We start from the raw sequence: 26,568 nt of genomic DNA, 5'->3' as shown, positions 1-26,568 counted from the left end.
CAAACTGAGAACTTGGCTTTTGCTGGAATTTACCTTTAGTCCGATTCTGCTTGCTTCCTTCACCAAATTCAAGGCTATTTGGCCAAGGTATATGATTCGGTGAGCGAGTAGGCAGATGTCATCAGCGTCTCGGAGGTATTTGAGGAAAGGTGACATGGTCCATCGGCAGCATGAAGGACGTTGGCAGTACGCGCTTCGCTTTGGACTCCAAATTCCTTTGAGATTCTACCTCTATGCAATACGTAAGATATGTCACTTTGATATTAGTTATTCGTTTTTTTTTTCAAAAATGGTTCTTCTGTCCTCCAAGATAATAATCTATAATGATCACAAATCAAGAATCCATCGACGAGCATTTAATAGTAGTAGCTAACTTCAATTTAATAGACTATTTATATGCACTTTGAGCAACATGTTAAATTAAAAACCTGCATTTTAGTAGTTACACTTTCCAGTAATAATTACTAAAGGGTTTATTAGTAAATAACATAAGATATGATTCTTATTTTGTCACTAGTGTTTTTTACTTAGTTGGTAGAAATAAATATCAAAAGGAAACCGTCCAGGAGCCAATCACCCTAAAATCGACCTATCATCCTTGCGCTCTACTTTCCGACTTCTCTTCTTTCTCTTGCTGCCTAACGAGCTCGAAATAAAGTCCTCTTCGCTGCATGAGTTCCTCGTGTTTACCCATCTATGAAGTGTAAAGTGGAATAACTCCGGATAAATATTGTAATTGAATTTTCTTCTTACCTCGACAATGTTCCCCTTATCTAAGACAACTATTAAATCCGCATTTCTTATTGTCGATAAACGATGAGCAATGATTAGTGTTGTTCTATCTACAACAGCAGTGTCAAGGGCACGTTGAACTACTGCCTCGCTTGATGCATCTAATGCGCTGGTCGCCTCGTCCAGGATTAAAATAGTGGGTTGTTTGAGTAGAGCTCGTGCTATTGCAATTCTTTGCCTTTGGCCGCCGCTCAATTGCATACCGCGTTCGCCGACGTTTGTGTCGTAGGCATCCGGCAAATCCATTATAAAGTCATGAGACTGCGATAGTTTTGCTACTTCGGTGATCTGGCAATATGAAATTGTTCGTAAGATCAGTTGAGATATAAATTAATTTATCAAAGAGGATATACGAAGTTATATAGTTTATAGGTAGATTTTTAGTCCAAGGCGGTATTTTTTATTGTAAATTGCGTCTCATATAGAAAAAAAAAAAAAAAAAAAACAAGTGGAAAACACAACTAGTTTCAATACAGTTCCCAATTAAAAAGTAAAGGACAGACGAAAGTAGCACAAAAGTAAATGATGCAACGAAACTTAGAAGGCTATTCATTCTACGTTCCGTTCTAAGCTTTACTTTATATTATAAACCGAATTATTGGAATGCGAGAGCGGGGTGAAAAGTTTCCGACCTGATTGAGAAATGGATGGGGAGTTCTGATTTTTTACTGGAATACATCTACATATATAATCCTCGATTAACTTGTATACAAGCTTTGGTTGGTTGGTTGGTTGCTCCGTTAGCATACGTTTGAGAGCTTATAGAAATCGCTTCAAATTAAATAAAATCGGTTCAACACTAAAAGACTCTCCATCATATTCAAAAGTTAAACAGTGGGTTTCTGGATTAAAAAAAGTGACATAAGCATTCATGGCGCACCACGTTCAGGACGCTTCCGACCGTCGAAAAGATTGAAAAAATTCAGTTCGCAAAGGGCCTACGATGTCGAGGTGTATGGCGTGGAACTGCTTGGTAGTGCGGGGAAATAAGCCCACTTCTTTTCTTACATGCCTGGTGACCTTACACTTATGCGATGCGATGCACTCTTTGGCTCAGGAGTTGACGTCCTTATTCATGGAGGGCCAGAAGTATTTTCCGGTGACTAACCGATTTGTCGTCGTGATGCCTGGGTGCGCTAAGTCGTGAACCGTGTGGAACACTTCCTTGCGAAAGGTGGCCGGAATATATGGTCGGGGTCCCTTTTCCGAGTATTTGCAGCAGAGAAAGAGGTTCGACCCGAAGATGGGCAACTCCCGAAATTTGTATTTGGAGTTAGATTTGAGGCTCTGGAGTACTGCGTCATCCTCCTGCGCCTTGGCGATAGCCGAGAAGTCAAGTGAGGCGGAGATGTTAACCTCAGAGACACGTGACAAAGTGTCAGCAACTATGTTATTCTTGCCGGACACGTGCTGTATGTCGGACGTGAACTGACTTATAAACCTCAGGTGTCGAAGTTGACGAGGGGACGCTTTGTTCGACTTTTGTTTCAAAGCATATGTGAGAGGCTTATGGTCCGTGAACATTGTGAGAAGTGGAAGTACTTAATGCCCAAGTATGCGGCAAGCAGTTCTCGATCGTAGGTGCTGTAGTTGCGTTGAGCGGGGTTCAATTGTTTAGAGAAAAAGCTCATCGGCTGCCAGACTTTATTCATCTTTTGGTGAAGAGCAACACCTACCACCTAATGTCAAGAGTGTAGCATCAGCCAGTTGTTGTCGGGATTTGTGAAACGCGCGGACAGTCTCTTCAGACCACACAATCTCTCGTATGTCTTTTGTTTTGGGGCCAGACAAGTACGCATTCAAAACGGACGGGTGTTGGGCGGCCTTGGGCAGGAAACGACGATAGAAGTTTAGCATGCCCAAGAACCTCCGAAAATCCTTCATTGTTTTCGGACGGGGGAAGCTTGAGATCGCTTGCCCCTTTTCTGGGTCGGGCTGTAGTCCGTCAGGGGAAATGAAGTGGCCGAGGAATCTCACCTGTGTCTGGAGAAACTTGCATTTATCAACGTTTAGGACTAAATCGGCCTCAAGGAGACGTTGAAAAATGCACTCGAGATGGACTAAGTGCTCAGACTCTGACGAAGAAGCGACTAAAACATCATCCAAATACACGAAACAGAAGTCGAGGTTTCGCAGGACCGAGTGAATGAACCTTTGAAAGGTTTGCGCCGCACTGCACAACCTGAAAGTCATCCGTGTGAACTCGAAGAGTCCGCCGCCTTTGGAATGTCCTCTGGAGCTACAGGGATTTGGCGATACGCCTTGGTTAAATTCAAGGTCGAAAAGATGCGGCAGTTTGCGAGATGATGCGCAAAGTCGTGGATGAGTGGAATGGAGTATCGGTCAGAAACAGTCTGAGCGTTTAGCCCCCCCCCCCCCACGTTTATAATCCCCACAGGGGCGCCATTCGCCGTTTGGCTTAGGGACCATCTGGAGTGGGGAAGACTAACAGCTGTCTGAAGGTCTGCAGATACCCTGTTGCACAAGTTGTTCGAATTCTTTCCGTGTAATAGCCAGCTTTTGGGGTGGTAGGGGACGCACCTTTCAGAAGATAGGGGAACCAGTAGTGTTAATGTGGTGCTGGGCATTGTACTTCACCGGTTTAGAGAGACTACATTCGGTAGTAATCTGGCTGAATTTTTGGAGGAGTGCCCGAACACGAGAGTCAGTAATGTCCTCCAAAACTACGGAAAGATTGTTGTTGGGGTGAGATGAGATTCGGCCTGACGTTATAAATAAATTTCGAATGTTGCTAACCCTGCTGCGCCAAAGCTACATCCCCGATTGTCGCAAAAACTTCAAGCAGTGGCGCGATGCTTCTAAGAGGTAGATTGTAGATCGCAGACAGTGCAAATTTAGAGTAGAGCCTTCTATGCCCGACGATTACAGGATATGACTCTTTGGTCTATAGCGCAGGTTGCAAGCATCACAGCCTTTTTGTAGCTCTATGTCCGGCCCTTAGATCAAGCGTCTCTAGCGCTTTATGTAATTTTGCGGAATTAATTCCCTCACCGAAATTGCGATTTTTTGTAATTTCCATCTCTCTTTCATATTATCCGCCAAATGGCGAGAGTTTATAATTAAGAGTTATGAAGGATGTACCGTTTTAATTTTTTGTTGCCTGAAGTGAGTCTCGTAAAATAGTCCACCGTTCGTCAACTATTTCTTGCAATATATGACCTTCATGAACGGGTTTTTCTTTGCACATAGTTTCTGTCTTTGGTATACAATTTGAAGTCGTCAATACAATAAAAGAACATTTCGACAATATCCCAGCTTGGAACCCGTATTTCCTTCTATGCAAAATTAATAGATTCCATGCCAAACAAAACACGGTGGGCTTTAAGTTTCACGCCTGATTGGTATTCTCTCTGATGTTTGTGAGGATATCGTTAACTTCTTAGGCGAAGTACCATATTCGGGTTGATTTTGTACATGCGTAAAACTTGTAGTCATCACGAATGTGAAATGGAGTGCCAGCGAATTATGAACACCACTGATTTCAATGCAACTATGAAATGTATATTTTTTTGTGAATATCATGTTCGCGCAGAGAATTGAAGTAAGAACTTTGTAGATGGCAGAAAGACAAGTGATTGGTCGACATTTTCAAGGCAAGAAGTACCCTGTTCCTTGGGATGAGAAAAGCTTTTCCTTTGGGGAAAAATGGTGGAACCAAGACGAGGCGGATCCTGCCTGAGATGGATCTCCTGCGAGATTCCGTTCCAAATCCGCGATACGATAATAAGCGCGGACGGTAAATTCGGTGAGTTGGTTCATCCTAACCGCCAAAACACCCGAGGGCGAAGACCTGCTCTGAAGTGTTGAGCGACTCTCAACCGCATAGTCTTCGTGTCTCCGTGGTCGCAATAATTGTTGTCCTCAGTTTCTTTCCACGACTAATGGGGAGGCATTCAGTCTTGGAAGGTATTTCGAGGAAAATTTAGTTTAGTCTCCAGCGGCTATCATTCGTTTCCTAACCTGAAAAAAATAGCTCGGAGGTAAGAACATTGGGGATAATGAGATGATTGATTATTCACACTATAAAAATGAGATCACTGGATATGAGAAACAGTGGCCCCAAAGAAAACTTCAGGATCTAATTACGGGAAACATGTTGAAGGAACTTCCAGGTATCGCAATCACTCACGTGACTCATATATTCAACGCGATTCTATGTTTCGCCTAAAGCTTTAAAGGTTTCTGAAGTTACAATGATTCTTAAATGTCGGGAGGACTAAACGCAGTTTGTATCATACAAGCCTATATCTATGCTACCAATCCTCTCAAAGTTCTTTTCGAAAAGCTACTGCTTTCAAAAATATCACTACATCTCGTGCAAAACAAAATAATTCCTCAAAAGCAGGGTACTATCGAACAAGCTCACAAGTTTGGAGTTGATACTACGATTTTAAGAGGTCGCATCAAAAAACTTACAAATCCATATAAGATGAATTGTAAAGTGGTTTACAAAATGGAAAGTTCGCGTAAACGAAACAAAGGGCTATCACGTTACTTCCACCCTAAAACGGCAAAACTGTGCTAAAGTCTCAATCAATTTTGTAACGATCCCCCAATAGAAGAAGGTAAAGTCCTTCGTTTGCACCTGGATAGACGATTAACGTGGAGAAAACATATTGAGACGAAGGAAATGAAGCTGAGAACAAAAAAATAGGCATTGGCTTCTAAACAAAAACTCGACTACAAACACCTGCTCTACAAAGCCATGATAATGCCAATATGGACTTACGGAATTCAGCTGTGGCGATCAGCGTGCACATCTAACATCGACTTGCTACAGAGAGCCCAGTCCAGGATACTACGATGATAACAGGTGGACCTTGGTATATGAAAAACCAAAAAACATCCACCGGGACCTTTAAATTGCGACAGTGCGAGAGGAGATCTCGTTCCAGGTGACGGAGTATAAAGGAGGATCTTCCCATCCTTACCCATTAGCCAGAAGACTGCTACAACAGCCTAGTATCAGTCGATTGAAAAAAATGAACATTCTAGAATGTAAATAAAGACAGACAAAATAATAACAAATAATTTGACTTTGTGAATAATATATCCTCTAGTACTGACGAGGAATACACCTGAATTTTAGCTCTAAGCTCTATTTAGAAAGATTCATTAAAATAAATGTTGTTAAAAAACTGGATAGGAAAATGGAGATCACGTTAAAACATAAAATAGGCCGGAAACTTTTCACCACGCACTAGTATTTGTAAACTGTGGTGCCAATATATCGAATTTTGGATTATTACCCTGCTCTAAAAGCAGAACTATCTGTATCTTTATGAGATTTCAAAGCTATCATAATCACAAAAATATCTACTCCGTGTAAAGTTAATACCTGATCAACCGTTGCATTCGGCTGTCCGTAGCGTATGTTCTCTAAAATAGTCGTTGCAAATAGGATTGGTTGTTGTTCAATGAAACCGATGAGTTCAGATCGTAGCCAGTAAGGTGATATTAGTCGGAGGTTGTATCCATCAATTGTAATTTGACCAGATGTTGGTTCATAGAAACGTTCTAGTAATGCTGCTACTGTCGATTTTCCAGACCCACTTGCACCGACTAATGCCACCGTTTCGCCCGGTCTCAGAGTCAAGTTGAAATTCTTTAATACTACCTAGAAAAGAGACGCAAAAAGGATTACATTATTTTTGATATTTGACGAATTCATACGATTGTACTTACTTGGTCCTTGCGAGTTGGATATGAGAATGTGATATTTTGAAACCGAATTTCGCCTCTGAGCTGGGAATCAGGTATCATGATCCCTTTGAGAAGATCAATTTCGGGTTCAATAGCTAGGTACTGTTAGGGAATAATATGGAATTTATTAATTTATTGGAAAAAATTGTGGAAATATTTTCTTTTCTTATTTTGATAATAATTATGATTGGGGTTAATGATAAGAACATTATCTGACCTCTTTAAACAGCATTTTAACTGGGAAATTATTACCCACAATGGAACCAAAGAAGTGTTTGGTTGTATACTAAAATGACAAATTCTGCACAGGCTCGAGGGTCTTGAACAAATTGAGGTTGATTGTGCAATTTCAGGCGCGACTTTCGTTCTACAAGAAACTCAATGCGTTCTGAGAGGTTTTCTATAGAGATCTGCATGAAATGTGTGTACTACAATCAATTCCTTTTTTTAACCAAATGACGTTTTGTATCGGAAAACTTTTACTCAAACATTGAAGTGTCAACGATTGAAACATTGTAGTACCTGCCCATGGCTCCCTATATTTGAGAAAGCATCCACATCACATTGGTGGAAGAAAAGCTGTAATGTGGTTCATTTAAATGTGTAGAAAAGGCATTAAAATAACGCTGAACTCCACCAAACACAGTACCAAGTCCGTTTGAAAAAGGAGAGAGCATCGTTGTGCGACACTTATACGTTCCAGACTTATTAAAGCATTTTATACTCCACAAAGGTAGTGCCCCTTTAGGTATTAGGGATTCATTCGAAGCAGTTCTTCCTGCTTGTCGTAAAAGCCGACTAAAAGGAACAGAAATTTTTGGGCTAGCAGCCTGAAAATTTCGGAAGTTTTTTACTGACGAAAATACATCTGCTTCATGATTTCCTAAACTAGAAGCGAGAAATGGATATTCTGGAGTTAAGCTTGGTTAGATGCAGGACTCTTAAGAACAGTCCGCTCTCCCCTACGACACTGTGCTTGATTGTATTAAGCGTGAATTCGATGTCGGACCAAGGCTTACGGCAACCTCAAGCCGCGCTTTCAATTGCTTGGGACTCGGACAGGATACTGACAGCGAGATTGTGGTCCAAAATGAGAACATCTCAATAATACATTGCTAAGTACTAATGAAAATTTCCAAAATATAGAAAAAGGACCCTTTTTAAAAGCAACTGAATGCAGTCCAGGAGAGACTTCCTATGGATGAGATGGTGTCGTGGAGTTCTGATAACTCCTTCCTCGTATATTTGATGATATTGTGAATTTCTACAGATTCCACATAATTTCTAATGAAGATCTTCGTCGGCGTATAAGGCCGAATTGGTAGTGGATAGGGTCCATAGTAAGAAATGGCATCATGGCCATCATTAGTTCCGCCATGTAATGGAATTCACTGCCTCGAGATGGTCGAATAGTGCCTCGCCCTAGGGGCATATGACTCAGAATAGTGGAGGAGAAGCCTAAACTTCTATGAATTCCTCTTCTAGCTTACGTACTCAATGTGGTGTGGTTAAAGAAACAACGTGAGGAACGCGAATTAAATGATGTCGATTTCACGAAATAGGAGAATACAACTTTGAGACCGTTGAAAATTTCTCCTATCTAGGGTCGAAAATCACAACCGATAACAGCTACGATGATGAAATCCGCGCAGGGTTGTTGTCAGCCAACAGAGTCTATTTCAGCTTACAAAAACTGTTCCGCTCGAAACGTCTCACCATACAGTCAAAGCTCTTACTGTACAAGACAATGATCTGCCAGTATGTATTCCTCGGAGACTTGGGTTTTTACCAAGAAGAATTGCCAACTCTTGGCCGCGTTCGACAGAAGAATCCTCGGAAGAATGTTTGACCCCCTACATGAGGATGGACGACTCCGTAGCCTACATAACGACGAAATCTACAAGCAATACCATGACCATCCGGTTGTGGATAAAATCCGGCTCAGTAGATTACGGTGGGCGGGTCACTTAATCCGTATAGATGAGGATGATCCAGCCCGGAAAGTCTATAAGGGCAATATCTATGGTAGAAAAAGAAGACGAGGCAGACCCTGCCTAAGATGGAGCGATGGCGTAGGTCAGGACGCCAGACAGCTTTTAGGGATATCGAATTGGTGGACCTCGGCACAAAACCGGGATGTTTGGAGTTGTTTATTAAGGCAGGCCTAGACCGGATACCGGTTGTTGCGCCGTTGATGATGATGATTTCACGAAAAAAGATCTCAATTACGCGATTACCGACCACTACGAATATCGAACATGGCATCAAGCTAAAAATATGATCCACAAAACAGATTATGCCACCCTGGTAAGTAGCTCATCAATCGAGATACATAGGTACTTGGCTTTGATGATGAATGATAATTTGTAGACCGCCCCAAGCGACTGCTGTTCCGTCCGTGAGTTCTGGGATCAGGTAAGTGTGGGTCAGGCCTCAGGGGATAGAGATAGGGGCTTTGTCCCCGAGGGTATAACCGTTCCTGACTATTGCGCCCCGCTCCCATGCCCATGATACGCTTGTAAAAACGCTTGTAAATGGCGAATAAAGAAAATATAAATGAGGAGATAGTGGGAATGGAGAATGAGTTGGCTGCGTTTGTACGCAGCACGAAAGAGCGAAGCTCGCCCTAGCGTCCGGCAAGGGCTAAAATATCTGACGAGACATCGGGATGTGCAAATAAAGAAGAAGATTCGTAAAGTGAAGTGGTACCTGCGACGGAGACGGTAACCCAGACAGTATCATGCAGTGCCATTGTCGCGGAAAGAGGCACAGTGTAAACTTCTGGAGCTGACCACATGTCTTCGAATCTAAGCCGAATGGGAGCCTGTTAACTATTCTTGCGAAAACCGAGGAGGAAATAACAAGAAATGCGCGGTAGTTGTGAAGCGCATGCGGTTTGCGACGCTTCTCCAGAAATACGTTAGCAAAGGGGTGCAAAACGGGCTGATGAAGCTGGACGAGCTCCTGGACGGTATTTTATATTACAGGCGGAGATGCAAGTCTAAAAGAAGATGCGCGTAAAGCATAAACAACCGGGCTCCCTGTTGAGAACTTTGCAAATGCCAAACGGATTGTAGACAGTTCGTTGCAGAGCGAACTGGAGAAAAAATGAAAGAAGGAAGCGGCATTTGAAGAAGATTTCACTCAGGTACTCTCCAAGGCTCAAAAGAAGTAGGCGAAGAGGGACAAGAGACAACAATACGCAGTGCCATCAGGAAAACCTCCGCCTTAATTTTAGGCCGACACGAAGGATGGAGCACCAAAAGAAAAGGTGGGGAGACGAAGGAAGACTAGACCGCCTGAAGATAGCGGAGCGAAACTGTCTTCCATTCGGAAAACGAAGGGCGGTGGAGTACTCGTCGAATAAGGTCCGAATACAACAAATAAAAGTACGTTCTGTGAAGCGATCAAGCTTTGATTTCTAGCCTAGACCGCACTGCCTGACAGAAAAGAATGAGGTAGAAGAAGCCATCAAGTGCGAAGTTTACCTCCGGACATTGTCCGAAGTGGTATCACCTCTGCAAACTCCCGAGGTCAAAAACTCATTGTGTTGGAAGCTTCTAAACAACGGGAAAACCAAAATTAGTTGGGTAATATGTAGGATACAAAAATGGACCGCCCCAAACAAATGTTACAGATGTTTGGATTAGGGGCACGCTTCTGCAACCTACTGGGGTCCTGACAGATGCGGTCAGAATCTGAGGTAAAAGCTCCAGGGGAACAAGTGGTTATAAAGAATGATACTCGACGACACAAGGAGGAAATTTGACTTGAAGCGGCAAGTGAGGGAGGATTGTAACAGGGAATTGGAGGAGCAACTGGGCAGCGAGAACATAAGTGGTACTCAAGCTGCACGCGGCTTTGGAGAATCACATAGTTGCAAGAGGAAACATTTTAGTGTGAGTGGAGCAGGAAGCGCCAGGGTCGGTTGAAACCAAAGTAGGGAAGATGGCGCCAACAGAGACTGATATCTACGACAGAGTCATGCACATAGTGATAAAATTCCTTCCGTCGTTTTCGCGGGAAAGATCACCATTCCTTCATAATCGTTTGCCAGAGGAAGAAAAAATAGTTATATTTAATTGCATCAAATATAGGCTAGGTGTCCGGATAGCTGAGTGGTTAGAGCTCAAGGCTTTCGTACGGAAGGTTGCGGTTCAAATCTGACTGGTGACAGTGGGATTTGTATCGTGATTTGACGTCAGATACCAGTCGACTCAGCTGTGAATGAAATGAAATCAGGGTAATAATCTCGGGCGAGCGCAATGCTGACCACATTGCCTCCTACAGTGTACTGTAGTGTTCCGTTGCGGCCTTAAATGAAGTGCTCTAACACACTTGAAAGCTGAGTGATAGTTCGTACAACTCTCGTACAACTAAAGGACGAAGAAAAATCTTTCCGGCTATGCGAGAATTCTGAACTTGGGAATTCAAGATATTTTTCTACACTGGACTTGGCGCAAGGATATCACTAGGTTCTTATCGATCAGGAAGATAGGGGTGAAACTGATGATGTTGTTATATTTGCTAAAAATTCTGGTGAGCACGATCGGAAATTGGGGAAAGTATTTCAGCGAACTAATTTGAGATTACAGGCAACCAGGTGTCACCTCTCTCCGCAGGAAGTGGGAAAGAGATATCTTACCTGCGGAACGTTTGCTCTGAGGATGGAATTAGACCCGATCCAAAACAGAAAGTCAGGAGTTTTCCGCCGCCAAAAACTCCCAAGCAGATCAAGTCATTTCTTGGGCTCGCTAATTACTGTCGAAGGTTTGTATTTGGATTTGTGAACATTGCGACTCGTTTAGTGAGACAAGATGTGAAATTTGTTTGGTATGAGGAGTGCGAGAATGCCTTTGATCGATTGAAAAAGAAACTGGTCTCACCGCCCGTCTTGGCATATCTTCTTCGAGCTGAATGCTGAACAAAACGGGCGGGAAATAAAAATTCTGGAGGAAGTATGGCTAGTCCTTAGAGACTATCATTATTCAAGGTTTGGGGCTCACTTTGGCGCTAGCAAAACTTCGCTATGTCCGATGGAAACTCTCTTCGGATTTGTGTCGGATATACCTTATAGTTTTAAGAAAACTCAGTTCTACTATAGGCAACTCCGTAGGACGCTCCAAATTACTTACAGGCATGCGAGGGAAAATTTATTAAATGTGAAGGTGTCCAAAACGGATATACGATAAAAAGATGAACCCCGTTCAGGTCATATTCGGGATAGTATCTTGCTGAGAGATACGCGAAGATCGAGTAAGCTGGATTCTACTTTCCAAGGCTCGTATAAGGTTATTATTATTCATTCCTCGAAAATATATCAATTTTAGTGAAGGGGAAGTTGTGACGGGTCCGCGTGCACAGAATGAGAATTTTTAATACATAGAAGAGCAAAGGAGTAGTGTATTTTTTTTTTAACCAGGTAAACGGGTAGCTTCCGGATTCTGTAACTGCGTTCTTATTTTGAAGTGCAAAAAAAAAAACAAATATTAACTATAGGAAGAAACTTCTTGATATAGTAGTCGACTTAAGTAATAATAAACAAGTCGGGAAACCGGAAGCTTGGCGCTTCAGGTATGAAAGGTTTTGTTTGCTTCTTCTGTGAGTATATTTGAGTAGAGAACTATCCCATTTGTACTTAGCCCGTTATGTACATGCATTTAGCATGCCAGACTATTCTTTAGTGCGTTATTGGTATTTAGTTGCAGTAAATTTACACAGTAAAGTCAATTTTGAGCTACTGTAACTTAGAGTAGTAGTACGATTTGGATCAAACTTGGGGATAACATGCTTCATATTATATTCTATACTACTATAACTTTAGGATAAACTTAAGGGGTGTTTTTACTCAATTTCCCCAAAAATATGGTAATATCCTATTGTTAACTTAGTTTGAGCAGATATCGACAAGGAGAATATTTTGAGGCCTAGACACCATATGGAGGCAGCTTCATGATTTTTTTTCCAGATTTTTCAGTTGGGTAGTTTCTGACAATGGATCCGTTAAAGAAATCATCACTTTCCACCCCTCCTACTCCCTGCCTTTCTAACCAATATCAACACTAAAACCGGCTTCGAAGTACTAATCGATGCCTTTTATTTGATACCCACAACATGGCTATGTGTGCATAGCCGTATGGTGAGATTGTAGTTAGTATAGTTAGTTATCCCGCTATGCTAAATCTTACCTGATCTCTATTGCAGGCAGGTTCCGCAACAGCCCGACCAAGAAAACACATCCAATGTCGTTAAAAACAGAATGATCGGGTTGAGTCACAAGGCTCAGAAAAATGCAAGAGCATTCCCTCAGTCATCGCACGGACCCCGGTCCATGCATGGACGCGTCAGGAAATAAGTAAATTAATTTGCACGCTAAATATTGGCACCCTAACAGGAAAGACCGGGGAAATCGCAAGAGTTCTTCAGAAAAGTGCATTGATATCTGCGCTCTACAAGAAACTTTGTGGTCTGGTGCCAAAAGCTGCCACATAGAACACAAACCTGGTTAAAATGGCTATAAATTTCTCTATTTTGGTAGCGCACACACTCAATACGGTGTCGGAATTGCCATCTCAGAGGGTTTCTCTGACGCCGCCAAAAAAGTCGAACGATTGGGTGATCGGCTGATGAAGCTCACCATTATATCAGCTGATCGCATTATTCACTTCTTCATCACGGACGCACTACAGTCAGATCGACTTGATGCCTTCGATATATTCTCACAAGACGCCGATATTTTACGACTATCACTGACTGCAAAGCCGTTCCCTATGAGACCATCGCACCTCAGCATTGACCGTTGATTCCTGTTTTGGAAATCCAGCCATCCACAAAGCAACGTGAGGAACGCACTGGTGCCGATTTCGTGAGAAGAAAGACGAAATGATCGCACTTACGCGATTACCAACTATTACGAATTTGGAAGAATCGTGGAATCAAACTAAAGTCCATAAAGCGGCCTATGCAGTCCATCACAAAGATTTTTACGATAATCTGGACACTCGGATGGCGGAGAGATTGTATCGACCGACATGAGGACACACAGGATATTGAACAGTTTTGTTACTTTCATGACAAGAACGGTACTTTGCTTACCGACCGGCGAGTTGCGCCGGATATATGCTGAAAATATTTCGAGCAGATTTTAACAGTAGAATTTGTTCATCTTCCCCTTCCGCAAGCATTGCCGATATTTAGGGCCATTCCACCTGTCAGCACTGCTCAAGTCGAAGAAGCAAAAAAACGAATGAAACTGACGAAAGCAACAGGACCTGATCCGAATTCTGAAAAGTGAAGAGTTTGGACCCAACACATCTGATTGGCAAGAAAGTATCACAATTCCAATAAGGAGAAAGATAGTCGAGCAAAATGTTCAAATTAACGTTCGGTCCGGTTGCTCTCCCTTAAAATGAAAATTTTTGAGCGCACTCTTGACAACCGTACTCGCGTTCAAATAACTGTGAATCAAGCCGGGTTTTTGTCAAGAACTGTGAAACCACTGACGCAATATACGCTGCGCGGTTACTCATGGAGAAACACCGTGAGAAGCACCGCCTTCTCTACATTGCCTTTCTGGATCTGGAAAAAGCTTTTGACCGTTGGCCACATGAACTCATCTGGTATGCTCTACGTAGTAGTAGTTAGTAACAGAGGAACCCATGGGCTGGGTTAAATTACTCTAACACGCTTCGGAAAGTAAAGTTCGATGTGCGTCGAGTGTATCAAAATCGCTTCATATCTCTGTTGGTGTTCATCAAGCAAAAATGATCTCAAGCAACTTGTCCAAAAATGGAACGATCGCCAAATGCAACACCGTCTCAAATTGAATCTGAATAAAACTGAAATGTTAACGACCGATCCCCATGAAACAGGTAAAATCGCTGTCAGCGGCAGTGACATGCTCAGAACTGAGCGATTTAAATATCTCGGATCAATGCTATCAGCCAAAGGAGAACTGCGTTATAAAATTGCTTCACGAATTAGCGCAACCGAAGATGTTGAACTAGTGGTGTGACATCATTGATCAGATCCGAAATGAGGATATCCGCGGTCGATATGGGCTTGCACCGATCGTGGAAAAATTGCGAAAGAGGCGTCTTCGATGGTATGATCATGTTATTCACGTTAAAGAGGATTGATTTGTTAATATTGGTCTGAACATCGAAGTTGGTGGTAACCGACCAAAATCACGGTGGCTTGATACGTTGGATGGTAATTTGAAGACCTCACGACTACATCCAGATCAGCTTTTGATAAAATAAAATGGTCCAGCCGATCACAACGAGCCAACCTCGCTTGTGAGCGGGACAAAGGCTGAAGAAAAAGAAGAGGTAGGATTTACACTTTCAGCGTCCGTCCATCCTAGTGAAAATTTATCTTAACTATCTTCATTCCGACCGAAAATGTTGTTTCTCGGATTTTTTCATTAGCACCGTCATTTTTTGCTTCGCTTCGCAACCGATATGTGTATCCACATTATCTTGTGTGGTGCATCTCCCAGATGCAGACGACCCGCACGATATATGAACTAACATCTTGGAAACGCTATTTTATTCCAATGAACCTACCTCAAATACTCTGGTCCCTGCAGTCATGCCACGAATCAAGGTGCCCAGTAAAATGGACCCTTGAGCGAGTGATCGTTGAACACCTTGCGACGCTACTAAGAACGCCATCAACTGGCCTGGCGACAGACTGTCCGTTGACATGAGATGGCCACCGAAGAAAAGTGTCGACAATACCATTCTGCAAATGGGAAATTACTAATCAGTTCTTGTCCACCTAAAAACTCCCTTTTGGTTACCCATTTATCAGAAAATTTGTCAAGGCTTGGAATACTGCGATTCCGTAGCCCAGTTCCTGGGACATTTCAGCCGCGAGGTCTGTCTCCTTCTCGAACAGTTTGATCTCCGTGTACTCACACGCGCTGGAACGAACGGTGCGAATGTTAGAGAGCGCTTCCTCGCAGACGGATGTTGCACGTTCTGTCTAAAGTAGGGAGGGAAAGCTCCGTTAAACAAGGGCCCAATATTGAGATTTTTACACCTACCTGCGCCTGGGCTTTTTTACTTAAATTCCTGAGCGTGCCACCAAGCAGGGACATGAAGGCAACAGCCGCCGGAACGGCAGCCAAGGCAATTGCGGCCATGTGGGGGGAAATCATGAACAGCGAAATGGAACCTCCGACCAACTGGGCCACGCTGCGAAGTCCTTGAGATACGAATTGTTTGAAACTTGATTTGAAGTCCTGGATATCGGCAGTGAGGCGGTTCACGAGCTCGCCCGTTCGGTTTTTGTCGAAGAAGGCCAAGTCCTGGATGATTATCTGCTTGAAGAGGTCCTGGCGCAGTTTTGCAGCCATTCGTTCGCCGATCCGACTGAGCAGCAGAATATAAAGGAACGTGAAGCCTGACTAGAAGAATTATACTTGATTGAAGCAATAAAGCTAGGATATGAGAGACGGAGGCTACCTGAAGCAGGTACATGCCAAACAGCCCGAGGGCAGGCTTTTTTACATCACTAAGGAACTGGTTTGAGTGGGGGTCCTTGACGACGAATCCCGCGTACTTCGAGAGCGTGTTGATCAGCTTCCCCAGCATGTTTGGGATTTGGATGTTGAAGTAGGCGACGGCAAGTGCGGCCTGCAATTGAGATCGAGTTTAGGCCACATTCAAGAGCGGGAAAAGACAAAATTCACAATTATGGCGCCGATGAACTCAAGTAGGTGCGGCTTGAGGTACATCCAGAACCGCTTCCAGTCAAAATTCGTTTCAATGTCGCGAATTGTTTTGGCGGTTACTCCTACAAGGAAAGCAATTGGATGTTTTGGTTGCTTCTTCCGCTTTAATCTCACCTACCTTCCAGCCGGTTCGCCTCGCATTTCGCAAGGAACGTGCGCCCCTTTACGCACAGCCCGATCGAGACTCCGAGGCCGCCAAGTAACAGTGACTTTCCTCTCAGTCCTTTTTCACCCCCGTTTCGTGCATTCTTTGCGGAATTTATGTAGTTCCGAGCGTTGATCCGCGTGAAGTCTTTCGCTCTGGCAGTGAGGTTGTACTGAAGGCGTGGAATATTCACGAGGCCCCTGGAAAACATGATGAATATTTCGGGGCAGGTCAAAGGGCGCTTCGCTAACCTCAAAGCGCTGGAATTCCAAGGATTCCGGAGCAGATGCTTTGCTTACCGTAAAACGCCGGTTTGCCCGCAGTTGCTTATAAGAAGGCGTAACATTTTTGTGAATTTGTGTTGCTCTGGCTCCCGTTTTAATTTACGATATTTACATTATTGCGCAAGCTGCAGGGAAGTCATCCGCCAGACAAAGTCTGTCAAGTGCGAAGCTCCCAAATGACTGCTGACTGCAGGCGAAGAACTGTCACGGCGGAATTATGAATGGAATACCAGTAATGTCATACACGAAGATTTTACTATCATCAGCTGATTGATTCGGTGTTGAATGAATGAACGGCATTACCAGATTCTCTGTGTACACTGCAAAATATAAATTGGTTTTTGTCTTCGATTAATCACTCTTATGAGAAGAATCCATTGATTGGAAACCAATGCGGAAATTAAATCTTTTAAAATGGAAAATGACCCAGTAGCAGACTGTTTTTTCCAAGGGCAGGTAAATGCGTTAATGCACTGAGCTAAATTGCCGCAACGCAAATGTTGTGCTAAAGTGCAAAGCTACATGAAATTATTTTCCAAGAATCTAGAATTACAGAATACTTGCATGTTTCTACAGAGGGTGGCTAAATTATTAGAGCCCCTCACATTTTTTATCTAATTTTAAGAAAATGCTATTTTTTCATATTTTTCGAGAATTGTGGGGTCCTAAGTCCGCATCAACATGATGCTGAACCGGACCATATGCGGAGCAACTTACTCACTTTGTTTTTAGTCCACGAACCCTCGTTTAGGGTTTAGTAATCAAACTTTAAAAAAATATCAGCCGATGACGGCTTTACGGTTTCTTACCAGGGCAGAGGCAAATCGTCAGACGCTGCCTCACCTCTGCCTTGGGAGCAGCGTGACTGAAACGACTCGCAGCTGTTAAATGCTTCTTTATATAATTCGCAGAACAGAACATGTCCACGAATTATATTGAGCGCAAATCCGCCAATCTGTAAAGCCGTCATCGCTTGACATTTTTTTAAAGTTTGGGTGCTAAGCCCTAAACGAGGGTTTCGTAGATCAAAAAAAGAGGGAGTAAGTTGCTCTCCATTTGGTCCGGTCCCGCATCAAGTCCATGCGGACTTAGGACCCCACAATTCTCAAAAAATATTTTCAGCTCTGGCCAAGTTTTGGACAATAAAATTGGCCAATTTGCGCTCAATATATAAAGGAGCCCTTAATATCTACGAGCCGGTTCGGTCACGCTGCTCCCAGGGCAGAGGTGAGGCAGCGTCTGACGATTTGCCTTTGCCCTGGTAAGAAATCGTAAAGCCGTCAACGCCTGATCCTATTTTTTCAGTTTGTTACAATCTCGACAGATGCCGGATTTTACCTAATACTAGCACTAAGTGCAAAGCATTTACGCTTGGACGATCCTACCTACTTAAAAACTAATGGGGCGCTGGTGGTGGTGGTCAGTGGTAGGTTAGTGGGAGAATCCGTGGAGAACTCCCCGAAATATTGAGTGCAGAATAGAATATTTCTGCATGATTTGAACCAGACTGTGTGAGACTCCCAGGACATCATGGGAAGCCGTGAGGGATTTAGGACAACACCTGTACCTAAAATATTAATTATTATACAACCACTTTCTCGAGACAACAAATTTCTTTGATTTTCCGAGCCAGAGGTTCATAGTTCACTTTTTAACGTCTTCAACGTCGAACCACACATTCTGCATTCGTCGTTCTCCACCTGCTCTTTCATTATGAGTTTTTTATAAGTTCGGGTGGCGACCACGCTATTCTGAATGACACACATGAATCCCTCCGTCTTAGCAAAGAACTTCCCAGTACACATCCATTCATTGATCCGCCCTTGATCTGACTTTATCTCACTCAGAGGATTGAAAGATCAATCCTTTAAGTTAAGTGAAGTTAGTCCACAGTTTGCTTACAAACAGCCGCATGCAAGGGACTCGCCTGATCTTTTCTGCAAAAACAAGCGGGCAGCCGAGACTTAGCCGAGATGTGCCGCCACGTCAACCACGTCCCTGACTTCACGAGACAGGTTCATCAGCTCCACGGCAGAGTTTGGATAATGCATTCGGTATTTGTATAATATAGTAGTCCGTATCCACCGCTGGACGTTTTCCAGGTCGGGTTTCGTCCATGGTAACATTCCAAATGTATAGCCAGTGAAAGGATAGCGAAAACATTCAATGCGCTTATGTTATTCTTCCTCGAGAGATGCGATTTTAGTACTAGCTTTACACGTCGCAGGAATTCTGCCAGCAGGGCATACTTCAGATAACCAACTCGAGCATGGGTTCCTTACAGGATTCCTAAATGTTTTTAGAAGTCTGTCTCGGTCATAGCTTAAATGACTGTCGCCAAAAATTTTATCAGTTTGGGATCAATGCGATACAGGTGTAGGGCATCGATTAGTCAGGTATGCGGGATGCTATTGAAAGCCTTAGCATAATCATTATAGCAGCTAAAGAGGTTTCTTTGGCCTCTAGTTGCTCGTTCTATAATTACCGAGCCAATAACGAGTTGTTCTTTGCAACTCCTTGCCCCGACTTGCCAGCCCTTCTACTCTTCAGACAGAATGTTATTGGTCTCGAAGTGTGCATTAACCCTTCCACTAATAATGGACGTTATGAATTTGTAAAGGGTTGGTAAGCAAGTAATCGGTCTTGTACCAGACCTGGGCCCGTCCAGTTCTTCGAGCTGTTTATGGCTCGTCGAACATAGTGGCATGGCGGGTGCCTTTGGCGGTAATTCACTCAGCAAGCTGATGTCCATTGAAATGTTTTTTAAAAAGAAATACATAAAACCTTTCACGCCCAGCTTTCGATTTCCCCGCTTGTTGTGCGGAGATAGCCTCCTCAATGAGTAATCTGCAAGACTGCAAAGTTCCTGCACTTTCCTCACCTGACCCCTGACACGCTGCGGTGGCGTAGAGCCATTCAGACTGAAACCTTTTATCAATCGTTCAACCATCGGTATATATAATACATCGACAGACAAATCAGATTTGGTGACAAAAAGATCTGATGAAACAATTAAAAAAGGTTGCATCGTGACTGGGGTCAAGCAGTGCACTGCAGGATAGACTGATGCGGAACATAGCTCCCTGAGGCCAATCTACCTTTCTCTAAGGATGAGCTGTCTGTCCTCTGAGACGGTGTGTGCGTTTTCAGGGGCCAAACCTCCCGTCTACCAAGACCGTTAGTGAGTGGTGATAGCCACACCCTGTACGAGGTGACCCTACTATTAACAAAACGCTACGGATATAGACTGGGGAGTCGAAAAACACCTCCCCCAATCCAGGGTGTCATGCGAACCGTGCCCATTGGATAGTTTGAAGTCGGGGGTAACTGACTGTATTCGAACAGAGCCTCACTGATACCTGGTCGCCTCAGTGAGTAAGTTAGACCTTACCGTGCTACGGGGGGCTATGGCACGGCGGACCTCTTAACCCCCATACTCGTGGGAATCAAATGAGTACAAAACAAGAAAAGAAAACGAAAACCAAAAAAGCGGGGGCCCGTACCGCACCAGAACTGGTTAACCAGGCGTAGGCACGTCTCCGAATTACTGAGAGCCAGGTGACTACACCCAAGAAGGGAGAAGTTGGGACATCAAGCAGTGGATCCAAGGTGAGCATTGGTATACTGCGTGGACTACAGCCAACGAACACCACTGCTCAAAGAGCAGGGACCAGCAAAAGCACGTCTGAGATAAATATAATAGACGTCAGGAAGGAGACAGGTCTCAGTGGCGCCGGGGTTAGATGATACCTGCGCTATCTGAAGGAAGGCCTGAAACCAGAAGAGGCCCTTAAGAAGGCTTAAGATAGACCTAAGCCATCTCTACCCGAGCCGAGAAAGCGGAGAGCAGCAGAGATCAGCCCGCATGAAGGGAATGCTTCCAAAAAATCCAAACCCGAACCTAAGGGAGGAGAAAATCCGGGCAGGTCAGGAGTGAAGGCAGGACCCAGGAAGCCCGCCATTAGCTATGCTAGTGTGGTCAAGGGTATTTGACTGGCCATACTGTCAAAAAGGTTTCCCGAGCAAATACTCACTCGGGAGGAACAGGAAATCATTGAGGAACTTGTCGTCAATCAGATGATCAAGGGTTGGACGTCGAAACTGGTGTTCACCGGGACACCCTTTCGACCAGGCCTTATACTGGTGGACTGCGCGACGGAAGGAACCGCAGAATGGGTTAGAACCATAGTTCCTGGCAGGCTGGGAAGGGGTGGAACTGTCAACATGTGCTGGGGATGATATACCAGGAGCCCACATGGTGACAGTTTTTCTGCCAAAGGCCGCGGCAATAGAAACGGAAGACCTTATGAGACTCCTAATTTCTCAGAATGAAGATCTCCACACTCGACTATGGAGAGTCTTCAGAAGCAAGGTGGAGGGCAAGGGTAAACTCCTCACGATCGGGGTAGATGACCGATCCCTGGAGGCAATTGAACGTCGGAGTTGTCATATCAACTACCGATTTGGTAACATACCCGTGCATGTGCACAAGGAAAAGCCGAGGAAAGAGACCTCGGAGGAGGTATCGGGTGAAAAACTTACCGAGGTCCCTGAAGAAGTCGCGGAAGCCATAGAGGTGGAAAGAACTGGATCAACCAGGGAAATAGACCTGCTGCCCAGTGAAGAGCAGAAGCTGGACGACCTAGACCTAGGACTCCTAGGGCTCAGGGTGGACAGCGCCGTGTCGGAGGAGGAGGGTGACCGACAGTGGAGAAGAGCTCCAAACAATAACGGAGACAATGACCAGCACTAAGATAGCCCAGATAAACCTCCACCATGCGAAAGCTGCATCTGCAGTGATTGCAAGAGCAAATTCCAAGGAGAACATTGGAATAGTGCTGGCTCAGGAGCCCTGGGTGTACCGGGGGCAGATTCGCGGTCTGCAAGGAGGAGGCATGCAGGTAATTTGGGACTCCCCTTGTGAAAAACCAAGAGCTTGCATAATTCTCAAGCGTAATTTAAAATACATATGTCTTTCAGAGTTCTTAACCGGGGACCTTGTAGCTATCCAAGCCTCATTGGAAGCCGGGTGGAGCACTCGAGAGGCAGTTGTAGCATCGGGATACTTCCCAGGAGACGAGAGCCGGGCTCCACCGGAACAACAAAGCTGACGAAGTATTGCGGAGAGGGCGTTACCACTTCTTCTCGGCTGCGATGCCAACGCCCACCATGAAGTCTGGGGAAGCAGCGACACTAATCGTAGAGGTGAGTACCTTCTCGAATTTATTCTTAGCAATAAGCTAGAAATATACAACGTAGGGAACACTCCAACATTTGTGACCAGCACCAGACAGGAGGTACTAGATATAACTCTAGGAAATACCCTATTGAACGGGATGGTCAGGAATTGGAGGGTGTCGGACGAACCCTCAATGTCTGATCACAGGATAATCAGATTCGACATTGAGGGAAACTCCGAAATAAAAAGAATAATAAGGAATCCCAAGAGAACGGATTGGGAATCCTACACAACGCACTTGAGCAACAACATTGCCCACCTTCAAGGGGGCGGTGACATCAGGAGCGAACTGGAATTAGAAACGGTGGTGGAAAACCTGAACACAATCGTCATTGACGCATATGAGGCCAGCTGTCCGGCCAAGACAGTCAAGTCATCAAGGGATGTACCATGGTGGAACAAGAACCTAGCCAGAATGAGAACAGTACAAAAACTCTTTAACGGGGCAAAACAAACCGGGGACTGGCGGAGGTATAAAAATGCACTGACTGCGTATAGCAACGCGATCAGGGAAGCGAAACGGAACAGCTTTAGGGAATTCTGTGAAGGGATTGAACAGATCACAGAAGCCCCCAGGCTGTACAAGGCTGTAGCCAAAGACGGGGGAATATCCTCTGTCTACTTGAAAAAGGAAGATGGGGCATTTACCGAGAATGAGGAGGACAGGGTATACCTGCTCCTCAGAACTCATTTCCCGGGGTCCTACCCTTCGGTGGCAGGCGACAACAATCTGCCTGATACCCCAACAACGAATAAAAGGGGAAGGAAAGAGAGCTGGAAACTATCAAAAGTGGTATGCTCAGAAGCTAGGCTAAGATGGGCAGTGAGAACTTTTAAACCAATGAAATCTCCCGGAGTAGACGGCATTTTCCCAGCACTTATCCAGAGAGGCCTAGAAATTATCTTAGAGTCTCTTCTGAGGGATGTAAGGGGGAGCATAGCACTGGGTTACATACCAAGAGCATGGAGACGGGCTGGACGTGTTAACTAATACTGGAATACAAGTACAGGGCTACGCGGACGACATTGTTTTAATCTGTAGGGGCAAATATGAAGATACCCTATGTGATAGAATCCAAACTGGATTAAGGGTTACTTGTCCCTGGTGCAGGAAGGTGGGACTGCGGATCAACCCAACCAAAACCACCATAGTACCATTCACTAGGAGGCGTAAGCTGAATCACCTGAAAGCAATAACATTACATGATATGGAGGTGAAACGAGAAGCAGAGGTCAAATATTTGGGAATCACGCTAGACCAAAAATTACTCTGGAAGACACATGTTGGAAACGCTTGTCGGAAAGCTACAGGGGCTCTGATGACTTGCAGATCCATAGCAGGAAAAAATGGGGTTGCAGCCCGAAGATACTACTTTGGATATATACTGCAATAGTAAGGTCAATGATTACCTATGGAGCGGTAATCTGGGCAGAACGAACCCAACTCAGCACACAAGCCAGGGAATTACATAAGCTCCAAAGACTGGCTTGCGTGTGTATCAGTGGGGCAATGAGGACATGCCCAACGGCATCCCTGGAGGTCCTTCTGGGATTAACTCCTCTCCATCTGCACATACAGATGCAGGCAAGGAGATCAATATTCAGGATGGCCGGTAGTATGAGTGAGGCCGGGAGCTGCCTAAATCGAAGGAAGATTGATATCCTTTCTAGGCGGTATCCCGAATTACTGATACCGAGGGACAACATGACAACGAGGTTTCATTTAGATAAGAAGTTTGAAACACGTTGGAGTAACAAGACAAACTGGGAAAGCGTGGCTGTGACATACGGCTTAAACCAGCAACTGATTACTTGGTACACTGACGGATCCCTCACAGCAGAGGGAGCGGGTGCCGGTGTCATTGGTCCAAGGAAAATGTACTTTGAGCCAATGGGCAGGTACACTAGCATATTCCAGGCGGAAATTTACGCCATAGACAAATGTGCCTCCTTTAATCTGCAAAGGAACTACAGGGGGCGGAACATAGCTATTTTAACCGATAGCCAAGCAGCGATCAAGGCACTTAGGTCCAACCAGGTGAACTCTAAACTGGTATGGGAATGCCTTGAGAGACTGAATACACTCGGCTCGTCCAACAAGGTCTGGATACTTTGAGTTCCAGGCCATGCTGGGTTGGAAGGCAACGAGGCAGCGGATGAACTAGCCAAGAAGGGAGCAGGGATGCCTTTACACGGGCCAGATCCCTTCTGTGGAATCGGTTTCATGGCTATGAATCTAAGAAACGAAGAGAAACGGTTGAGGGAACTATATTGGGCGGGCCTACCCGGGATGGAGCAGTCCAGGGTGCTTATTGGGGGATACGAACCCATGCGTGCAAAGGATTGCTTAAACCTCACCAAAAAGAACCTCCGAATCATAGTGGGAATACTCACTGGTCATTGTCGCCTCAACTATCACCTAGGGAAGCTAGGGATATCTACGGACACTGCCTGCAGGTTTTGTGAGGAGGAGGACGAAACCTCTATACACGTCCTGGGACAGTGTCCGGCACTTGTGCAAAGTAGGTCGAGACATCTGGGAGAACACTTAATACCAGATGCAAAGCTGAAACATCTGGAAGTGGGGAACATACTAAAGTTCCTAACGGTTACAGGCCTGCTTGAGATACTATGATCAATAGGTACACTATAACCAGTAAAAGGGGCACAATAGTTCTTCAAGGACGCGGGGCAACTTTCCCTTAACAGAATAATAATAATAATCGTGAAAAGGGTCTAGTCCTTTCTCTAGTCTAGTTAATGGTTAGCAACAAAAGCACAGTGCGCCTGGTAATTGCCCAAAAGACAATGAGGCAGGACCAATTTTTTTTTATAAAATATTATTCAACATAGTTGCCTTCGAGAGCGATACGACGGTTATAGTGCCCATACGATTTCTGGATACCATTTTTATAGTACGATTTAGCCTCAGTTTTGAAGATTGCCTCTTCATCGACGTTAAATTTCTTTCCAGCGAGCATTCTCTTAAGGTCTGAGAACAGGAAAAGGAAGTTGTGGACCAGACCTGGAGAATAAAGTGAATGCGGAAGCAATTCGAAGCACAATTCATGGAATTTTGCCATCGTTTTCATTGATTTGTGACACGGTGCATTGTCTTGATGAAACAGCACTTTTTAAGGTTTTGTTTGTAAAACAAAACCTTATTAAAATCGGTTTACTGTCTGTCTGTCTGTCCGTCTTTTTTTTTTTTTTTGAGGAGGTGGAAATCTTCAAAAGACTCTGGCCTGGGCACGCCAGAGTGTGGGATTTTTACCCACTAAAACCACCCCCGACTCCCCCCCTACCCCGTGGGACCACCTTTAAGTATTACATCACGGGGCGGAGTTAGCTTACTTTAGCTAGGTCTCCTTCCGTCTTCCCGCGGGGTCCGTAACCGCGCCTTCCTCACTTCTTCTGTTTTTCGCAGTTTTTCCTGGATTACAGCGATCATGGAATTGATCGCATCCCAGTCTTCCTGACAGGCTACCATTCTTCGGACAAAATTTTCCGGTGATAGCACTTCACCTAGAGTTTCCTCCAGGTTCCTCCTTTCTTCCACGAACCTAGGACACTGGAAGAAAACGTGCGCCGGGTCCTCTGGGACCCCGCAGTTTGGACAATTAGGCGAGGTGTCCAATTTAAACCTGTACAGGTATTGACGGTATCCTCCATGGCCGGTGAGAAACTGGGTGAGATTATAATTGATCTCCCCATGCTTTCTCTCCAGCCACTCCCCGATGGAAGGGATCAACCTGTAAGTCCAACGACCCTTTTCTGACTGGTCCCATCGCTGTTGCCACCTGCTTATGGATCTCTCCCTTTCGGCTTTTTTCACCTGAGATAAGGGAGAGATGGACCTGGTGTTATAAATGTTCATCATTTCGGTTGCCAGGATGTCAATCGGCATCATTCCCGAGATGACGAACGCTGCATCGTCTGAGACGGTCCTGAAGGCAGAACACACCCTTAGGGATGTTTTTCTGTAGACCGCACTCAGTTTATGTGTATTGCCTAAAACCCGCAGTGCTTTTCCCCAAACTGGGACTGCATACAGCATGATAGAGTTCACCACCCTGGCTATGAGCAGCCTGCAAGTATGCCGCGGGCCTCCTACGTTCGGCATCATCCTTGCCAGAGAAATACTCGTGGTGGATGCTCGTTTACAAGTAAGCTCTATGTGCTGCTTAAAATTAAGTCCTCCGTCTATCATCACCCCCAAGTATTTGATGGCCGGCTTGGAAGTGATGATACGATTCCCGATTCTAATGCAGGCGTAATTTCTTTTGCGGCGCTTAGTGATGAGGACCGCTTCCGTCTTTTCCTCCGCGAGTGCCAGTCCAGCACTCTCTAACCAAGCCTTAATAACACTGATTGCTTCGCTTGAGTACAACTCAGCATCCTCGAGATGCTTTGCAACCACAACCAGTGCTATATCATCGGCGTAACCCACCACCGTAGCCTCCTCCGGAACCGGAAGGTTGAGCACATCATTATACATGATGTTCCACAGTAGTGGGCCCAGTACAGAGCCCTGGGGGACACCCGCGGAGACAACGTACTCTTTGGATCCGTCATCGGTATCATACCAGAGTGTCCGCTCTTTCAAGTAGCTATCGATAATAGCGGCGAGGTAGGTGGGAACACC

The 26,568-nt window shown here is 44.7% G+C and overlaps 1 protein-coding gene across 1 annotated transcript; it reads right to left on the bottom strand.

Moving 5' to 3' along the window:
• Positions 1 to 355: 355 nt before the first annotated feature.
• LOC119646133 (mitochondrial potassium channel ATP-binding subunit) lies at positions 356 to 16,909 on the bottom strand. The gene is made up of 11 exons (XM_038046482.1): positions 16,700 to 16,909; positions 16,374 to 16,600; positions 16,214 to 16,317; positions 15,987 to 16,157; positions 15,566 to 15,928; positions 15,320 to 15,504; positions 15,084 to 15,261; positions 6,499 to 6,618; positions 6,152 to 6,430; positions 754 to 1,080; positions 356 to 694 (listed from the first exon to the last, which is right to left on the bottom strand). The coding sequence occupies exons 1-11, from the start codon at positions 16,744 to 16,746 to the stop codon at positions 593 to 595; spliced, it is 2,103 nt and encodes a 700-aa protein (XP_037902410.1). The 5' UTR covers positions 16,747 to 16,909; the 3' UTR covers positions 356 to 592.
• Between the last annotated feature and the right edge of the window lie 9,659 nt (positions 16,910 to 26,568).

This window comes from Hermetia illucens, chromosome 1 (genome assembly GCF_905115235.1).
Source record: "Hermetia illucens chromosome 1, iHerIll2.2.curated.20191125, whole genome shotgun sequence".
Classification (NCBI taxonomy): domain Eukaryota; kingdom Metazoa; phylum Arthropoda; class Insecta; order Diptera; family Stratiomyidae; genus Hermetia; species Hermetia illucens.
This window is presented reverse-complemented; position numbering and strand designations above follow the sequence as displayed.